Here is a 19,192-nt window from a genome sequence, read left to right as displayed (position 1 = left end):
AACTGTAAAATGCTTTTGGAGATTTTCATAATCAACATTCCATTAAAGCTACAGTAAAGAAAGAACCTTAGTTAAAGGCATGGGGAACATTGACATGGTTTGACAACGGACTTGGCTCTTTGTTGAGGCAAAAGGCCTACTTAACTAATATATATATATATATATATATATATATATATATATATACATCGATGCCCTAAGATGAAATTACAACACCAAACAAATGAAAGAATTAGATATCCTGCGACATACAGTGAAGATGGCACAGAGTTAGACAACTAACGCGTGGTAAATAAGGATATAAGATGACCCGCTTGATAGCATTTCATTTATTTTAATTAAATGGTTGAGAAGGTGATGTTAAGTACAACATTAGTACGTTATTAACTTTTGCGACTCTACAAAAGTATCTATCGCAATATCGTTTGATGTTTTGTATGCACAACGTGAATCTGCGTAGCGAATTCTCACAACAGTTTGTAAACAAAATTTGTGTACGTAGAAAGAGAAATTAAGTAAAGGTCCCTCTAAAGGGCAAACAGGGACAAATAATGGATGGGTGCAACCAAACTCAAAGTTCTATCAGTAGTCATATCGGCATACATAGAAAACCGATGATATAACACGAAAGCAGGTGTCGTAAGATATCACAATTCTGACCTTTTCATGTCCATACCATTTACTCCTAAATTGGATTTTCAGGTACTTCGAGGATTTTTTAGTCGGTGCATTCAGTTCATAGCATTGCATGTTCGATGTTTTTCTGTGACGCCAGATATAAATGACTGAAGACAGCACTACGCTACTGATCCGTGCACTTAAGATTGCAATACAAATTTTACCTGTAATCCAAAAATTGACTTGACACTACGCAGAATGTTCTTTTTTTCATTTAGACATAAAGAGTTTTGTGGGAAAATTACGTAATCTGTAACGATCACTAAATCCTGCAGCTTACGGCTATTAAACAGACGTAATGAGCGTGAGAATCAACTTGCTTCATCAAACAGTGTTGAATTCATATACGATTGTCTCTGAGTAAAGTTATGACATTAAAACCATGTCAAGAGGAGCAACATTTCATAGGACTTTGCTTCATATGTGTGTATGTAACATCAACGTTTTGTAGCAGAAAGGCTTGGACAAAACCATTTACTACAATCAAAGATAGCCAATGCTTTATTATATGGAGACATTTATTTGATTTAAGTATGAAACAGTTTGATCTCATTTATGTGTAAAAACATCTAATGTAATACAATAGGTGATATTAGAATAATAGATCTCGCAAGAATCATAAAGCCTAAAATGTTTCGTTTGGTAGTCTATACTCTTCTGGTCACAGTCTTTTGGAATGACGTTGAGTCGTGCCTGCGTGGAGGGTCGCATCTCAAGGATCATGCTTTGGACAAGGGATTCGAACATCTGTTTCGCACTAACACTAAAGAACTAGAGAACGTGCCCCTTCATTTTGACACACCTATACCCGGCTGGATTAACGGGACTCTGGTAAGTCTACATAAAAATGATGTCAATGTTTGGTGAATTCCGATCTATGCGCTGTTTTTAATGTTATTCGACCGTCGTCAATTATTGGTTTTATTGAGTTTCACACAAATGACGTTAATGAAGCATTGTTGTCACAATTTTCAATTTCATCGGGGGATGAATATTAAAAAAAATTGTTTGCAAATTGTGTGAATCCGCGTAGACTAAGCTAAACGAGAGCGAATAAAATGTATGTTAACGTGTCAATTCTTTTTTTATTGTTATCATATGGTTTTTAATATAACCATTCAAATGTTATCGATACACTCATGAACTCAGAAGAGCTGCGAGTGTTTGAATAAGTAGTTTACATTTTATACGTATTTTAGGTAGTGAAAAGTCGAACACAAGAAGGCTTAAGTCGGTAAAAAAATAATATAGCCAGTATAATTTTGTTTGAAATCTGAAAATAAAATTTCCAGTCAAATCGCTCTGCATGCAAAGAAATTAATTAACATCAAGGATTCATCCTGGCTGGCTATTCCCATGTTAACATTTCCACGCAGTCTTGCTTTCAAAGAGTTAGGCGAATTTATTTTTTGAACTGTGCTAAATTTACACGGGGCTTTTTCGTAATTTCAATATGGTCTAAACTGGACAACGTTAGCAGAAATTGGCCGTCGTTTTGATATGTATGGACTTTTGAAAGGCCAATGAACGCATTTAGACTGGATTTTTTTGCCCGACTTTTCACTTTAATCGATTGCAATAAAGTTTGCGTATGAAATCCAAATGAAAATCACAGAAAAATATCCTTGATATTTTCACTTTCAGATAAGAAATGGACCTGCACAGTTCGAAGTTGGAAAGCGGAGTTTCAGTCACATATTTGACGGATACGGAAAACTTTATAGCTGGAAATTTAAAGGGAATGGTACGGTCCTTTTCTCCACTAGATTTATCAAATCGGCATTTTACAACAAGTCTATTTCACAGAAAGATATATCTCCATATTTACTCTTTGGCACAACAAAGCCACGATTTAATCCTATCCAGGTGTTGTTGGCCATATGGCGAGATATGGACAACATGAATGTGAACATTTACCGCTTTCCCTCCGGGGACGAAAACAAACCGGACACTTTTGTAGCGTTAAGCGATCTTTGGGATAGTTATAAATTCGATCCCGACACCTTGACAACAGTTGGATACCTACACCCGATGGTTCCGCCCACTGGTGGTATTGATAGCGATATCTTCCAGAATGTCATGTCGACTGCTCATCCTCTTCCAGAATATGGAACATCTCATCATTTTACATACTTGCGTAGTTTTGCACTTATTCCAGAATTGAAACATAGGATTTCTGTAATCCGTATAAAATCTGCGACTGACCGTGAAGTTGTGGCACAGTGGACGGAGAATCCGGACGAAGCGTCCTACATGCATTCATTTTCAGTAACACCAAACTATGTGATAGTGTTCAGCCCGCCACTCTATTTCGATACAAAATCTCTCTTGGTATCAGCTTTTATCTCAAAAAGCATGAAATGGCATGGTGATGATAAGAACATGACCATACATGTTGTTGAGATAAAGTCCGGAGTCGTCCGAAAGTTTAGTGCTCCACCTGTGTTCTTTATGCACCACATAAACGCATATGAGACATGGACTAAGGAGATAATTATTGACATGCCGACCTACAGGGACGCTTCTGTCATCTTGGACTTGAAGATGGAAAACATGTTTAATCGATCCAAAAGAAACCAACTGAATCCACATCCTGTTTTGACAAGGTACGGAATTGATCTGAACAGAACACAGGTCAGCGTGAAGCCATTTCCGGATTCCGTTAAGCATCCATGTGCAACAAAGTTTGATATGCCGATCATCAACGAAAACTACCGATCTCGGAACTACTGTTATGTTTACGGATTGGTCGCAAAGTGTGATAATACTCATTACAGCAACTTTGCTCTTGTCAAGAAAGATCTTTGTGGCAACGGTAAGGACCGGATATGGTCTTATCCGAATCACTATCCAGCAGAAACGTGGTTTATTTCATCGCCACCAAAGAATGGGACGAGTCCAAAAGAAGATGATGGTTACCTGTTAGTACCCGTCCTAGATGGAGAGAAGAATGAAAGTTACCTCGCGGTCATTGACGCCATTTCCATGACAATATCTCATAGAGCGTACCTACCGACACATATACCTCAAACCTTTCACGGCCGCTTCTTTCCGAATGGCTTGTGATGAGGATATAAAGGAAGTATCATTCATCATATAAATTGTGTAAAAAGAAATAGAACATGTGCAACAACACCTGTTCGACGAGAATGTACAACACAAATATTTTAGAAGCCATGTCTTTTTGTCGCTTCCAATGAGTTAACACTTCTTAGTTTGTCACTATAAACTACTAGAAACACTAAAATGGCGTATAGTGTAGTTTTATTGGAGCTTAAGAGTTGTTATGTTTATTTTGATGAATACTCAGCATGACACAATAAGGTGACTGTTGTATTGCTGTATTTGTATCCAATTTTCTGTCGTACTTTCAGTGTGTTCCATTCATTATAACTTTGTTTGACTTTTCGTTTTTGCTTTTTGTTTTGGGGTTCTATTGGTTTTTATTCATTTATTGTTTATTAGTTATTTAGGATAGCTTTGAAGGTACTAAGTATTTGTAGATATTAACCTATGCATGGATTTTTACTTTTCCTTTTATCTATTGGTTGTCGACTTTTTCAAACCTATGAATTATCTTTTGCATAACGTTATGTTTTTCTCATATTCAACATTTGTAGTTTAGAAAGAAGCAATGATAGTAATGGATACAGCATCTCTACATTGGCACTGTAGTTTGTGTTGAAACAGCACGTTTTTAAATTGCGGCTATTTAATGTCGCACTAATGTGTACGGAGTTTATGGATATATCACCTATCTATTGCTTATACTTGGGTTCATATTGGAAACATACCATATAACCACTTTCAATCAAATTTTTTTTTTAAATATTAAATTTGTTATATCCAAATGTTTTTTGTGTCTGACATATTTAATATTATAGACATCTGAAGGATTGCTGCAATAATAGTGATTACCTGTCATTGTGTTGAATATAGTGTCCGGGAAGTTGCGCTCAATTATCATTCACTGCAGGCATATTTCCTTTTTTCATATTCCCGGCGTTGTATACGTTAAGCGTGTTGCGTAAGCGCCTTTATCAAGTTAAGTATAAGTTATAATTTATACATATATCTGTTTCTTGAAATTATAATCTAAACTCACAATAAATACAATAACTAGTTAATTACTTATATAGAGATTGAACAGTGTTTTGATTGCGTTAAAGGTGGTATGAACGCAATGGGTTACAGACATATTCAATGTAACGCGTTAGCGCTACATGTAGAAACTTGATAAGTAGATAATTCCAAATTTTAGATTTCATTTTATATACAGAGAGTACAGATTGATAATGTCTATACTACTCAAAATTTGCTAAGGATCACTTTTATTTTGTAGTATATCAAATTCATTTTATTGTACAATATTCATAAAGAATATTTTAATGATGTTTTAAGATGTCTTAACATAGGTAAAAACAAAACCAAAAACTATGAAATTTTCACGAGTGCTTGATACTTTTTTGCGGAACTGAGCTACCCCCAAAAATTACCAAAAAAACGCGGATATGGGAGCGAAAATGAAATTCAAATTGAAAACAGGTTTCAAGTGTAAATTTCATTTTAGTATCTTGTGTGACGTCCCCTAGCGTCAATAACGCTGTGACATCGCCGACGCAAGCTCGCAATCAAGTCCCGTTTCCGGTATTGCTGGATGAATGAAAGATCTGCTGTGACCTTGGCTGGTAAACGCGGGAAGAAATGGATGCCTGTAGCATGTCTGACACGTGCTCAATCAGATTTAGATCCGGAGAACGAGAAGGCCGGTCCATGCCTTCGATAGTGTTTCCCTCTTGAAAATTGTGTATCGTCCCTTTAGTTTCTATTGAGGGAAAAAATCCCCAATTGAAATACAAAACCACAATGAAATTACAAAACTCGGTAATCAAAAAGTCCTCACTAAAATGCTATACATTAGCGCATTTGTCAATGGAAATGTTTAGATATATCATGTCTAAGTTCATAGCTCGTGCAATTTTGACTTTATAGCAGTTAAATGAGATCAACAAGGCAACTTTAAATTGATCATATACTCAAAAGTGAAAACTAATTTTCTTTTGTTAAGAAATTAATTAACAAATCGTCTTTAACAGATCAGTCTTACTAGCTCCGCTGATTAACTCAATATTCTGCATGAAAAAAAAGAAAAAGGCTAATATGGTTGGTCAATTAGCAGCATTTATTGCAATTTGAAGCTTTCATATTTTTCTACAGAATAGTTCCAACTAAACATTTTTGGAAATATGTATTGTACATAATATGATCTATTTGTTTTATTTATACACCGCATACATGGGTGGCCGTCCTAACATGACCCTAGCTTAATTAATCAAACAAACAAACAACGTTACAGAGAGGAAGGTTATTGAAGTTTAAACTTGGTGCGATCAGCATTTTTTTCATTTTCCTAGTATTGTCGGACTGAAATAACCACTTTCCCCACTTTTGATTCCCTGATATATTTTTCCTGCTATCAATACATACATGTACTTTAACCTTTATAGAAAACCAGAGATAAAATTTATTGCGATTAGTTTGAAGTAAAACTTTAGATTCACCGGACTACAGCTCCATGGCTAAGTAGCAATATCTATGTCGTGGCCATAACGATCAACACACTGAGTACTTAGATATCATAAATACCGTTATATAGATCATCTGACAGTGTACTGCATACGGAAGTAGATAGCACTGACCATAGGCGGCGACTTGACCATTTAATTAGCCGCTAATTACTGCTGAAAAATCTGGTAAACACAAAATCATTTGAATATAGCTAATAAAGAATCGTTTATCATCTATACCTCAATTCTAACTGATCGCCAAAACAAATTATGATTCTGTTTGATGTTTTACTTCTTCTATGTTGATAATCATTGTAGTATGATATTTTAAGATCAGAAATAAACATCGAAAGAGCTCCTCTTGAATAAAATAATCTCTATGAATGTTTCAGATCACTGGGTGATATTTATTCACTTCAATACGATTGAAAGCAGTCTTTGTATAAATTAAACTATTTAGAACCAGCGTGTGTGTGTGTGCTGTTACTATCATTAGTAGTTTTGAGACGCAAATTTTCTTGGTCTAGACAAACGATCATTACAACATTATTTCTTGCTACAAAACTAGTTAAATTTTGCAAATGATGAAGTTCGTCTAGTCAATTATAATATCAGAAGATACCGCAGTCTACACACACGCACTTCATACACGCAACACACCGCATACATGGCATGACTGGCTGTTAATAGGACATTGATTAATCAAACAAACAATCAAACTAGACGACTCATAGGAATGCATCCAATATCACTACCAAGATATAAATAAAGGCTTTACAATGTGCATTTCTCCAAATTTCTTATTTTCATTAATAATTACTTGTTTGATAGCCATAGTATAACGTCCATACCATTCTGAGTTTCATAACTTAAGTTGTGACACGGTTCAGACTATGCATTTTAAGAAAGATACTGTTAAGAAATTGGATCGTATCCGATACCACTATTGAGTGTATTAAAAAAGTGCCGCTCGTAACAAGAAGACCAAAATCATTATTGTTAACGATATCTTATGTTGGTGATTTATAATACTTTACAATCGGAAGAAAATGTTTAGAAATATACCAATTAATCTTGTTTTCACATAATAGAATTGTCTTTATGTTAATTTATGTCAGGTTAAAAATACCTAAAATTAGCACGAAAGTTAAGATATTCCAAGGTTGTGTAAGGTCGTCTGGTGACTTTCTGGTCCTAGCATTGTTATACAATGTACAGACCTATGGAAAACACTCGCCGTGTCATCGTTAGTCTGTACAAAATATATTCCATTGTACCTTCCTTTCTAGAAAATGAAAAAAATGTATCTGTTCTTTGTGAGGATTCATGTTTATATTTTATATTTACCTACAATGAATTCAAACGTTTGAGGGTTTTTATCTACGTGATACTTTGTGATGTGCTTCCCTCGAGATTATGCAAAACAGTTTAACTGTAAATGCACATGTCTCTCACACGGTATTTAATTTTTCATTTCAACCAATTTTATTTTATAAATCATTAGGATATGGCAACAGACTAGTCCTATACATGTATAAGCCCTTTCCTAGCCAGAGACTATACAAATTAAATTATATACCTAATTAATTATACACTTTCGTATCTTACTTTTGAGCTAACATAAAAATTATAATAACCGCTACAGAACCAATAACCCAGGATTTGGTTTCGCCTTTTGAACACTAAATATTGATACTAAATTAGCCTTACTCTTATTTCTGGCTTATAAGATGTCATGGAGCCAGCGCCTATTGGTTGGTGGAAGGTATAAACCTTTAGATAGCATGGTAAAACGAGTGTATAAGAAATCAGAACTGCAGTGCCGTAAGGGTGGGTCGGAACACCAATTACTGGTAAGTCATTCGGAAATGTATTTGAACTGAAACGTGGAATCATAAGAGCGTGTTATGATGATGTCCCCGTTGATTGTTCACGTGTTTCTGCTCCTCATGGCATATTGTCACAGGGTAGAGTCGTGCCTTCGTGGCACTTCAAAAGATAAGCACGAAATTCCCGACAAGGGATTCGAGAATATGTATCGTACTAACTCAAAAGAACTGGAAGATGTGTCCATTCACTTTGACAAACCGATACCTGAATGGATAGTCGGCACACTGGTAAGTATTAATTAAGATTAATGTTTATTTATATGTCGCTATCTGATATATTGTTTTATTTTTATATGTTAAAATATAAGCTGAATTGTATACTAAAATGGTATGCAATTTACCGGTAAATGAAACAGATTTCAATGAAAATCAAAACATGACTTCTCTGGATCAAAGTATAGTTATTAGCCAATGATTATAATTATCGTTAAAAAGCAATTTATGAATTAATGTTATATCTTGTTTATTCATGTACCGATCATTATAAATTGCTAGAGATTTTGATCGCAGATATCAGTGTTGCAGGCTTTTTCGTGAACATAACGCAAGTTATATAATGTTTATCGTAAATCACAAGAGTTTTTCCCCTGTTGGATACCTTTTCGTAATAAATGAGTGAATTTCAAACAATAACATATATCTTAATAACACCTTATTTTGTAATATTGGTCTCCCAGATCAATGATGTACACGGTACTACTATTTGGAAACATTTTAATTAATTTGTTTACATTGTACGTTTAAACTGAAAAACGATGAATATATAAAATATAAAACCATTCAATACAATCATTTATACTGTAAACAAAAACGATATATTTTGAAATCAGAGGTAAATCCCGTTATTGTGTTTTGCGCTCAATGTTGGTTTTTCACAAACATTATTTCATCTGTTGTATTTTAATTTAGCTGTTACTAGCTTTGCAGTAATACTAACATAACTTTGTAAATGAATTGACACTGAGTAATAACATTTAAAGGGACAATTCAATGAGGATAATAACAACGAAGCAAAATATGACATAAATGTATTGTTCTACATTCCTTATTAAACATATAACAAGAAATATTGACAAATTTCACGACATTGTTTATTATTTTGATTGATACCTTCCAAATAAATAAATTCCAAATCGTTGATCAATACGATTAAGCAGATACAACATGTACGCTGTACTCATACCCGAGCCAAAGTCACGCGCGTTAAACAGATGCAATACATAAGCACTGAGGAGTTGATGGAATCATTTTTAGACAAGAACATGCATCTTATAAGGTAAATACACTACTGTAAGAGCGATTTGAATAGTTCTAGACAAAAAATGCTTTACTACACTGGCAAGGGCTAGGGTTCGACATACAAGACATCTGACCACTTCGTGTAATAGCGGACAGTAAGCGAGTTTGAACATTTCACATACATTTCATTACAGTGGGCTTTTCTGGCATACCACAGTAAAATCTAACTTTCATTAGAACTGGTTTGTTTCCGATATATGTGCAAATTTTAATGTAGTCTGAGATTGAATTGTGTTTGTGTGTTTAATTCAGCTTCAAAACAATTCCAATTAGGAGATAAAACTTTACTTCGAAGTTATTTGATAATGTGTTATTGATTTCTTATCTTATACAACACAAGATTTTAAAATTGAAATATGTTAGTGGGGAATGCCATTTAAAAAGAATGAAAATTTAGCGCAAATACACTGCAATCCTTCTTTAAATATTTCAAATGCAAATATATAACTAAATGCTTAAATACATGATGTTGCTATAGCCTGGTGGAAGACTCTTGATTCTTTTATATAATACCGACAACGTTTGTTCTGTCGAGGGTTTTACATGGATATTTCAGATGAAACGGGCTACATTTCTAACTGATTTGTTATAAAGTAGTAATCGTGGAAATGTTTTCATTTCAGTTATGATGCATGTGTGAATTCTACTCAATTGGCAAAATTTCATCACGAAAACGTGTACTGGATTTTTTTTTTTTTTTCTTCAAAACTCAGTCTGGTACAGTGCACTTTTAATCAATCTTTAAAATGTAAAACGACGATAAATGTGTAATTCGATGTTTACCCTTTTCATCCAGATAAGGAATGGGCCCGGGCAGTTTGAGGTTGGAAAGCGCAGACTTACACACATGTTCGACGGATTCGGAAAACTCTATAAATGGCATTTTGAAGGCAATGGCACAGTCCTCTTCTCTACCAAATTTCTGCGCACTGGCTTTTATAAGAAATCTATTTCACACCACGATATATCCCCTTATATAACATTCGGGCCTACAGAACCTCGCTTCAGCTACATGCAGGTGTTACTCGCCCTGTGGCGCAGAGGGGACAACATGAATGTTAATGTTTACAATTTGCCATCGGAAGATAAGCGTGGTAGCTATGTAGCACTAAATGATGTTTGGGACAATTATGAAATCGACCCAGCGTCTCTTGACACAATTGGATATGAATTCCCCAAAGTGCCGTCATTTGGTGGCATCAGCAGTTACATGTTTAAACATACAATGTCAACTTCTCACCCGCTTCCGGAGTATGGAACACCAAATCACCTGACGTTTTTAGTCAGTCAGGCAGTTGCGCCTGGGGTTTCTCACAGAGTTTCGCTTATCCGTATTAAGTCAATGTCTGAACGGGAAGTTGTCGCACAGTGGGCTTTGCCACCAGACGAGGTACCATATATGCATTCGTTTTCAGTCACTCCTAAGTATGCTATATTATTCAGTCCGCCAATATTTGTAGATACGAAATCCCTCCTAGTATCAGGTTTCGTTTCCAAAGGACTGAAATGGCGCGGTACCAAGAAGAATACGACAGTACACGTTATTGAAATCAAATCTGGTACCATCCGCAAATTCAACGTTCCGCCAATATTCTATCTACATCACATTAATGCTTTCGAGAAGAAGGGAAACAAGATTGTAGTAGACTTGCCAACATATACAGATCCCGCTTTTGTCTTCCGCATGAGCTTAGAAACACTCCTCAATCGTACTGAAAGGAACAAACTGAATGTTCATTCGACCTTGAAGCGCTATGTTATAGACTTAGAAAGAAACAAGGTTAGAGTGAGAAAGTTCCCTACATCTGCCAAATACCCTGCTGCGAACAAGTTTGATATGCCCATCATCAACGAGAAATACCGCTCGCTGAAGTACTGTTACGCATATGGGTTGGTTGCGAAGTTTGACAACAGACAGTACAGTCGTACCGCTCTCGTAAAGAAAGATCTATGTGGCAATGGTAAAGACCGCGTGTGGTTCATCCCCAATCATTATCCTGCGGAAGCTTGGTTCATTCCATTTCCCGCGAATCACACCTACATGTATGGCAATGAAGACAGCGGTTATCTATTAGCCCCCGTCTTAGATGGGGAGAGGAATGCCAGTTACCTCGCCATCATTGATGCTTCTACCATGACAACTTTCAGCAAGGCTTACCTTCCCACACGCGTCCCATTGACCTTTCACGGCAGATTTTTCCCCGTGAATTAGTTATATCATTGTCTCTGTGGACTTAATTCATCGATGATTGTGACTTATCTCTTGGATATCAAGTGTAGCAGAGTTTATCTGATATAAATTAACATATTCAAGGAATAAATGATAAAAATGGTGTATGATATCGTCCTTTGTGTGTGACGACAAACATTATGGAACAGTATGCCCATTCCTTCTGTTACCAGGCGACACACATTGTAATAGGCCTATAAACCTTCAAGTTTGTAGATATGATGTGGAGGGGGAAAACCCTCCTGCCAGGACAGATTAGATATTAGATCCCAACATTTCATCATAGCCACCAACAAGGTTTAATATACGATTTGCCGTGGTCTCCTTAGTTCGGGAGAAAATATATATAACTATACTGTATATAATCAATAAAGTAAGATCAACTAGCAGTGAACTCAGTGTATTGTAAACAAAAGACAAAAAGACACCAGAGCGAATAAATGATGGTCATTGAAAATCTTCAACAGAAAAGGACAAAATAATGGGCAAAACTCGAACTTCAACCGAGCGAAAATATCACGTCAAGTTCAAGAATTGAGAGAAAACAGCATAATTGCATGTTTTTACAATCAACTTGTTTGTATAATTTAGATGCATTAATATTGCTCATATAAGTTTTATTAATATGATAATCGGATATGACTTATGTATTCACGATGTTTAAAGATAAACGTGATTGAATTGTTGCATCTTCATTCTGTATGTTTTACAGTAATTAGAACTGCGGTGACGCTATATCCTCCACGTCTCGAAACCAATGTAGGGAATCCCCAGGTACTGACCGTAAATCTTTAAAAAATGGACATGACTGTTGCTAAGTCAGGACTTAATACGAATAATAAATCTTATAGTGAAATAAACTTTATCCCTTTGCGATATAATTCTCGCTACATCGTTTTCATTTTGGATTGTAACTTAAGCCGTATTTGACTTCGATTCGAACGGTATTGTCGATAAAGCCGATAACGCTAACTCCTTCAGACCCCCTGGTTCTTTTCTCGTTGTACGTTTCATTACTGTTACCACATTAATTGCAATTTTATATGATAGTTTTTTTTAGTTTTAATCATAGCTTTGCTCGTATACCGTTCATTTCGACCACAAACACCAATTTCAATGACACGTGTCATACATAATCATATCAGATGTAAGACGTAATACAGAATCATGTCAGGTGTAAGCAATACATAATCATATCAGGTGTAATACGTAATACATAATCATATCAGGTGTAATACGTAATACAGAATCATATCAGGTGTAATACGTAATACATAATCATATCAGGTGTAATACGTAATACATAATCATATCAGGTGTAATAAATAATACATAATCATATCAGGTGTAATACGTAATACAGAATCATATCAGGTGTAATACGTAAAATAGAATCATATCAGGTGTAAGAAGTAATACATAATCATATCAGGTGTAATATGTAGTACAGAATCATATAAGGTTTAATACGTAATATACAATCATACCAGGTGTAAGACGTATTATATAATCATATCAGGTGTGATGTATAATATAGAATCTTATATCGGGTATAATACGTAATACAGAATCATATTCTGTAAGGTGTAATACGTAATATATAATCATATCAAGTGTAATATATAACACAGAACCATACCAGGTGTGATATATAACACAGAACCATACCAGGTGTAATATATAACACAGAACCATACCAGGTGTGATATATAACACAGAACCATACCAGGTGTAATATATAACACAGAAACATATCAGGTGTGATATATAACACAGAACCATAATCAGGTGATGATATATATAACACAGAACCATATCAGGTGTGATATATAACACAGAATCATATCAGGTGTGATATATAACACAGAACCATATCAGGTGTGATATATAACACAGAATATATAGGTGTGATATATAACACAGAACCATATCAGGTGTGATATATAAACACAGAATCATATCAGGAGTGATATATAACACAGAACCATATCAGGTGTGATATATAACACAGAATTATATAAGCTGTAATGTATAACACAGAACCATATCAGGTGTGATATATAACAACACAGAACCATACCAGGTGTGATATATAACACAGAATCATACCAGGTGTGATATATAACACAGAATCATACCAGGTGTGATATATAACACAGAACCATACCAGGTGTGATATATAACACAGAACCATACCAGGTGTGATATATAACACAGAATCATACCAGGTGTAATATATAACACAGAACCATATCAGGTGTGATATATAACACAGAATCATACCAGGTGTGATATATAACACAGAACCATACCAGGTGTGATATATAACACAGAACCATACCAGGTGTGATATATAACACAGAACCATACCAGGTGTGATATATAACACAGAATCATACCAGGTGTAATATATAACACAGAATCATACCAGGTGTGATATATAACACAGAACCATATCAGGTGTGATATATAACACAGAATCATACCAGGTGTGATATATAACACAGAACCATACCAGGTGTGATATATAACACAGAATCATACCAGGTGTGATATATAACACAGAACCATACCAGGTGTGATATATAACACAGAACCATACCAAGTGTAATATATAACACAGAATCATACCAGGTGTGATATATAACACAGAATCATACCAAGTGTAATATATAACACAGAATCATACCAGGTGTGATATATAACACAGAACCATACCAGGTGTGATCTATAACACAGAATCATATCAGGTGTAATATATAACACAGAACCATATCAGGTGTGATATATAACACAGAATCATACCAAGTGTAATATATAACACAGAATCATACCAGGTGTGATATATAACACAGAACCATACCAGGTGTGATATATAACACAGAACCATACCAGGTGTAATATATAACACAGAATCATATCAGGTGTGATATATAACACAGAATCATACCAGGTGTGATATATAACACAGAACCATACCAGGTGTGATATATAACACAGAATCATACCAGGTGTGATATATAACACAGAATCATACCAGGTGTGATATATAACACAGAACCATACCAGGTGTGATATATAACACAGAATCATACCAGGTGTAATGTATAACACAGAACCATACCAGATGTAATATATAACACAGAACCATATCAGGTATACTTTGAGTAGAACACCATCATTAGAGCAGAGAAAACGCTGACGGAACCTTCCACCGTACACAGATAACCAAACCAGAGAGGAGACACTCGGTCCATGAGGTAACTGACCAGAGGTGGGTGCAGCATGGTGGCGGTATGGGAGATGACCAGTATATAGCTGGTCACGTATCCTGTCACATGTATGAAGTGGGAATTAGTCCAGCTTATGAACGCTGGCCATACCATACCAAATGGTACGCCGATAATACCGACCGATACCCAGATACCAATGTCGGCATAGAACAGGGCACATAGGCTTAGACAGGCTAATCCCAGGGAGTACGTTACTGTCGCCAACAGTAGGATTGTGTGTGTTTGGAGAATTCGGACAAGGAACACTCCGGCTATATTACCAACCAGAGTGGCGAACACATAAAATGATGTCAGCATTGCACCTGACACTTTTGTCCAGTCCAGGTACTGAACACAGAACACAGTGATAAAGTTAGCCAAGGTCTGCCCAATAGCCGAGAACATTGCTGAAAATAGCCCTATGTTTACCATCTGTAGTCGTTGTACGATTATACGGAGATGTCTTAGATACACGGGTTTTGTATATTCTACTTCCTTAACTGTATTCTTCTTGGATTTCAGAAATAAGAGCACAAAGGGAACCGAAGTCAATAAATTTAACGTCGCTGAGACAGAATAAATAATATATAGTCTGGAAGTATAATGACCGAGAAATATGTCCGCTGTTGCGGTGGTATTGCTGTTATCTTTATCAAAAAGACCTTTTGATTCGGAAGTTTGATTTTGCCATAGCGTCACGAAAGTTGGCCTTGTCGAATTCGACTCACTTGCCCAAGAACTCACTTCAATGCCGCTTAGTGTCAAGTTAGACTCACTTGATAGCCCTGCTAAACTAGTCCATGTCGGCATGTTCTGTTGTCCAGAGGAATTTGAATCACCTGTAAATTGCATCATATTAGTATCGTTTGGTAGCTTTGACAACAGAAATGGCGCAGTGGCCATTGGAGCTAGAATCCCCGATATGGCGAATACGGCATACATCAACTGGATAAAGGAATTCCCTCTGGATGTCGATTTCCAAACGGAGACTGTTTTCGAGGTCTTGACTGAAACCGAAGGAGACAGGATGATTATTTTTCGAGATTACATACAGGAAACGTCGAATGCCTATTGATCTACAGAAACGACCATAGGAAAATAACGATAAAAGCGCGATTGGACAAGAATTGAACGACGAAGTATCTTTGCAATAACAGGTGGTAGTTGCTGCGGGAGACTGAAGTCTACGAATTTACTTGAGTAACATCCGTCGGAAAGTGATACTAGTATAAATATTGACTTAAATATATTAGAAATGCTCCGATTTTCTACCATTCTTATTGGCTAATACACTGTCACGTGGAGGGTAATATTTAGCATATCGACGCGATGTTGCCACTTAACATAGAATAAATATTCCTATTGTGACGTCACAATATAGAAAAAATCTAGTTCATATTCCTATTGTCACGTCACTCCAACGTCGATATTGCAGCTGTGACGTCACAATACCTCAACGTCGATTTTTTCGAGAAGATGTAGTCGGGCAATTCTTAATGCATGACTATTTCTCTCACCGTTCACTGATTTGTAACCAGTTTTAGCCGTGGGAGATTTCTCTGTCAACCCCTAGGGTATGACAAATTGCGTCGCTAACCTTTTGAACCTGAAGACAATTACGTGATGTCATGACTTCATGCGTTGTGAGAGTTGTGTGCATTGTCGATGACGTCATCAATATTGAGCTGCAGACGATGAAACCATGCTCATGTCGCAGTGAAAATGCTTCTATTTAGGCTTTTATCTCTTCTTTTTCTTTTGTATGTGGGAGAAAAAGAATCATTCCCTACCTATGAGGGAGAAAAAGAATCATTCCCTACCTATGAGGGTGTGACACCAAAATCACAACTCTCGGGGAATTCCTTATGTCCAACCCGGACGTTCAGGAATTTATACCCCTCGGGTAATGATTTTGTTGTCACATCCTCTAGGTAGGGAAAGATTCTATTAATCACTTAGCACGAAGTGAACATTTCTAAATAATTAATCATATCAGTAATATAAAAATTAAGGACCATTGGTTCGGTCCGTATGGTGTTACGGTCATTATTAATGCTAGTAGGACCTTATATCTGTATAGGCATCTCAACAAAGGTCCATAATTAATATTTATTAGAAATGCTTAAATGGCAGCATAAAAAATCAACTAAGCCATATCACTATTCAAATATCAGGACCTTATTAAGTACTGAAGCTTACTGGTAATTCCATTTGCATTACAAAGATGTTGTAAAAGGCACAGATGTATATGATAATGTATTACAGAATTGAAAGTGTATACTTACCAAGAGTTAATGCCCCTTCCAAGACACCGTTCAATGCGTGCGCTGCAACCATCAACTCGAACCGAACACACCACGGAATGGCCACCAAAACGAGTCCATTTACTGATATAGAAACTACAAACAGTAGGTAGTGGTTTATTTTAGTATACAGATGCCCTCCAACAGCTGTTCCTATCAAGCGACCGAAGTAGTACGATGTCATGAACCACGATCCCCGCTCCAAGTTAACTCCAGATATTGCAATCAAGTCTAAAAATGCAGGACCTATCTGTGATTTTGACCAGCCCTGGAGAAAAAAAATGGAGTGTTAATGGCGAGCTGTACTTTTAATTTTGTATGTACACACAAATTGACACATACTTTAGTCAGATTACGTAAGCGATATTATTTCGCAATTGATATTACAGTGGAGGTTCGATTGAACATTAGCGTAACAGTGGACCCTCAATAATCAGGACATGCGTGTCCCAATTCCAATCTGTCCTGATTGCGAATTTTCCGGATAGTCAGATTTTATTTACGAGGATAATAATCAAATCTGTTGTCTGATATATCCGTCCGGAGTGTAAGGTTTCCGGACTATCGCGGCGTTCGGATTATAGAGAGTCCTCTGAATGGCATTGTCAGTGGTAGATATTGCAGTGTCGCCATTCTTACCAGGTGAGATAGAACGAAACATCCATCAAGATCCTTTGACCGATATTTAGTGCCATACGAAGTCTTCTTTTGAAATCGTAGAGTACATACAAGGTGACCCATAAATCAGGTTACACGTTCAAAATGTTATTACTTTTGACATACGTGAGCAGCAACAAAAAAGATATATATTGGTGTATGAGACATACAATCAAGCGTTTTAATGTTTTCATAATATAAATAAATTTGATTCTGACTTCATTAGGATGTCATCATTTTTAAGATATTGTAATACGCGGGACACCCTGATTTGTATTATGTTATTTTTTCAATTCTTGACTATCATAGGTTAGGAAAGAAAAATGTACGTAAGAATAAAAACGATAGATAATATCAATGTTTCCACATATAAAACGTCCTTAATAATAAAGCATATGTTTAAAAACGTCTAATGTTCCTACCAGAATAAAATACACCATGGACAGGGAGAGACTGAGGAAGAACTTGCTTCGTGTATCCTTGTTTAACCGAACTTCACTGAAAAAGGATTGGTTCTCGGCTTTAGTTTCTCCATCTACCTCGGGTGAGGGGATGTCCGGAAGGAAGAGTTGGCTCTCCGGTTTAGTAGCGTGTGATGCCGCTGGAGATCCTACATTGTGGATTTCCTGCAGGGCTACAGCTCCCTCTCCATCCCTAACCACGCCTCTTTTGTATTCTGTTGTCATTTTGTTCTATGGTTGAAAAGAAATAATTATGATCTTAACAACTTGGTTTATTAGTTTAGTGTCCTATTAACAGCCAGGGTCAGTAAAGGACGTGCCGGGTTTGTTGGTGGAGGATAGCCAGAGTACCCGGCCAAAAACACCGACCATCGGTCAGTAACTGTCACCTGATTGTAATAGACAGGGACCCATGGTAGAACAGGCACATATCTGGTCTATTGGTATGAGATTAGAGTAGGGTCAAAACATTGTTTCGTACTGTACATGTGGGTCAAATTGGATAGTCAAATGTTAGGGTTAGAGGGATTGCACGTGGCCATTCTGTCAGGATAAAATTGTATAGCTGTAAAAGTGCAGCTAAGCACAGCGCTTACAAAAATAACAATATATGTATAAAACGTGAAAATATTGTCAATGAATGTTTTGCACATGTGCATGTGTGTATTTGAAAGATGAAGTTTCATATGGCGTCCTCTTTCAATTTGAAACAGATTATGATAAGAAGTATATACATTCAAAAACGGGTTATACACATTTAAAGGTTTCGTACCTGTATAAACAAATACACGCTCATACTTGTCTATTTTCAATCTATGTCAGCATGGATTTGTTTG

General features: G+C 36.2%; 3 protein-coding genes across 3 annotated transcripts; 2 read left to right on the top strand and 1 right to left on the bottom strand.

Annotated features, from left to right (window-relative positions):
- Nucleotides 1-1,308: 1,308 nt before the first annotated feature.
- Nucleotides 1,309-3,744, top strand: LOC138316580 (retinoid isomerohydrolase-like). Its single transcript, XM_069258259.1, has 2 exons — nucleotides 1,309-1,509; nucleotides 2,323-3,744. Exons 1-2 carry the CDS (start codon nucleotides 1,309-1,311, stop codon nucleotides 3,742-3,744), a joined length of 1,623 nt encoding a protein of 540 aa, XP_069114360.1.
- A 4,450-nt stretch (nucleotides 3,745-8,194) lies between these two features.
- On the top strand, nucleotides 8,195-11,645 carry LOC138316579 (beta,beta-carotene 15,15'-dioxygenase-like). Its single transcript, XM_069258258.1, has 2 exons — nucleotides 8,195-8,362; nucleotides 10,230-11,645. Exons 1-2 carry the CDS (start codon nucleotides 8,195-8,197, stop codon nucleotides 11,643-11,645), a joined length of 1,584 nt encoding a protein of 527 aa, XP_069114359.1.
- Nucleotides 11,646-14,740: 3,095 nt separating this feature from the next.
- Nucleotides 14,741-18,587, bottom strand: LOC138316958 (sodium-dependent glucose transporter 1C-like). Its single transcript, XM_069258591.1, has 3 exons — nucleotides 18,318-18,587; nucleotides 17,221-17,506; nucleotides 14,741-15,942 (listed from the first exon to the last, which is right to left on the bottom strand). Exons 1-3 carry the CDS (start codon nucleotides 18,579-18,581, stop codon nucleotides 14,816-14,818), a joined length of 1,677 nt encoding a protein of 558 aa, XP_069114692.1. The 5' UTR covers nucleotides 18,582-18,587; the 3' UTR covers nucleotides 14,741-14,815.
- Between the last annotated feature and the right edge of the window lie 605 nt (nucleotides 18,588-19,192).

Source organism: Argopecten irradians, chromosome 2 (genome assembly GCF_041381155.1).
Source record: "Argopecten irradians isolate NY chromosome 2, Ai_NY, whole genome shotgun sequence".
NCBI classification, from domain to species: domain Eukaryota; kingdom Metazoa; phylum Mollusca; class Bivalvia; order Pectinida; family Pectinidae; genus Argopecten; species Argopecten irradians.
This window is presented reverse-complemented; position numbering and strand designations above follow the sequence as displayed.

What these genes read in the sequence shown, in the direction of transcription:
- LOC138316579 (XM_069258258.1), top strand. Translation starts at nt 8,195, where the DNA reads ATGGCATATTGTCACAGGGTAGAGTCGTGCCTTCGTGGCACTTCAAAA. An exon ending in AATGGATAGTCGGCACACTG is followed by an intron (nt 8,363 to 10,229) that starts GTAAGTATTAAT and finishes CTTTTCATCCAG; the next exon opens with ATAAGGAATGGGCCCGGGCA.
- LOC138316580 (XM_069258259.1), top strand. Translation starts at nt 1,309, where the DNA reads ATGTTTCGTTTGGTAGTCTATACTCTTCTGGTCACAGTCTTTTGGAAT. An exon ending in GCTGGATTAACGGGACTCTG is followed by an intron (nt 1,510 to 2,322) that starts GTAAGTCTACAT and finishes TTTCACTTTCAG; the next exon opens with ATAAGAAATGGACCTGCACA.
- LOC138316958 (XM_069258591.1), bottom strand. Translation starts at nt 18,581, where the DNA reads ATGACAACAGAATACAAAAGAGGCGTGGTTAGGGATGGAGAGGGAGCT. An exon ending in CCATGGTGTATTTTATTCTG is followed by an intron (nt 17,507 to 18,317) that starts GTAGGAACATTA and finishes TTTTTTCTCCAG; the next exon opens with GGCTGGTCAAAATCACAGAT. An exon ending in GGAAGGGGCATTAACTCTTG is followed by an intron (nt 15,943 to 17,220) that starts GTAAGTATACAC and finishes CTTCGGTTTCAG; the next exon opens with TCAAGACCTCGAAAACAGTC.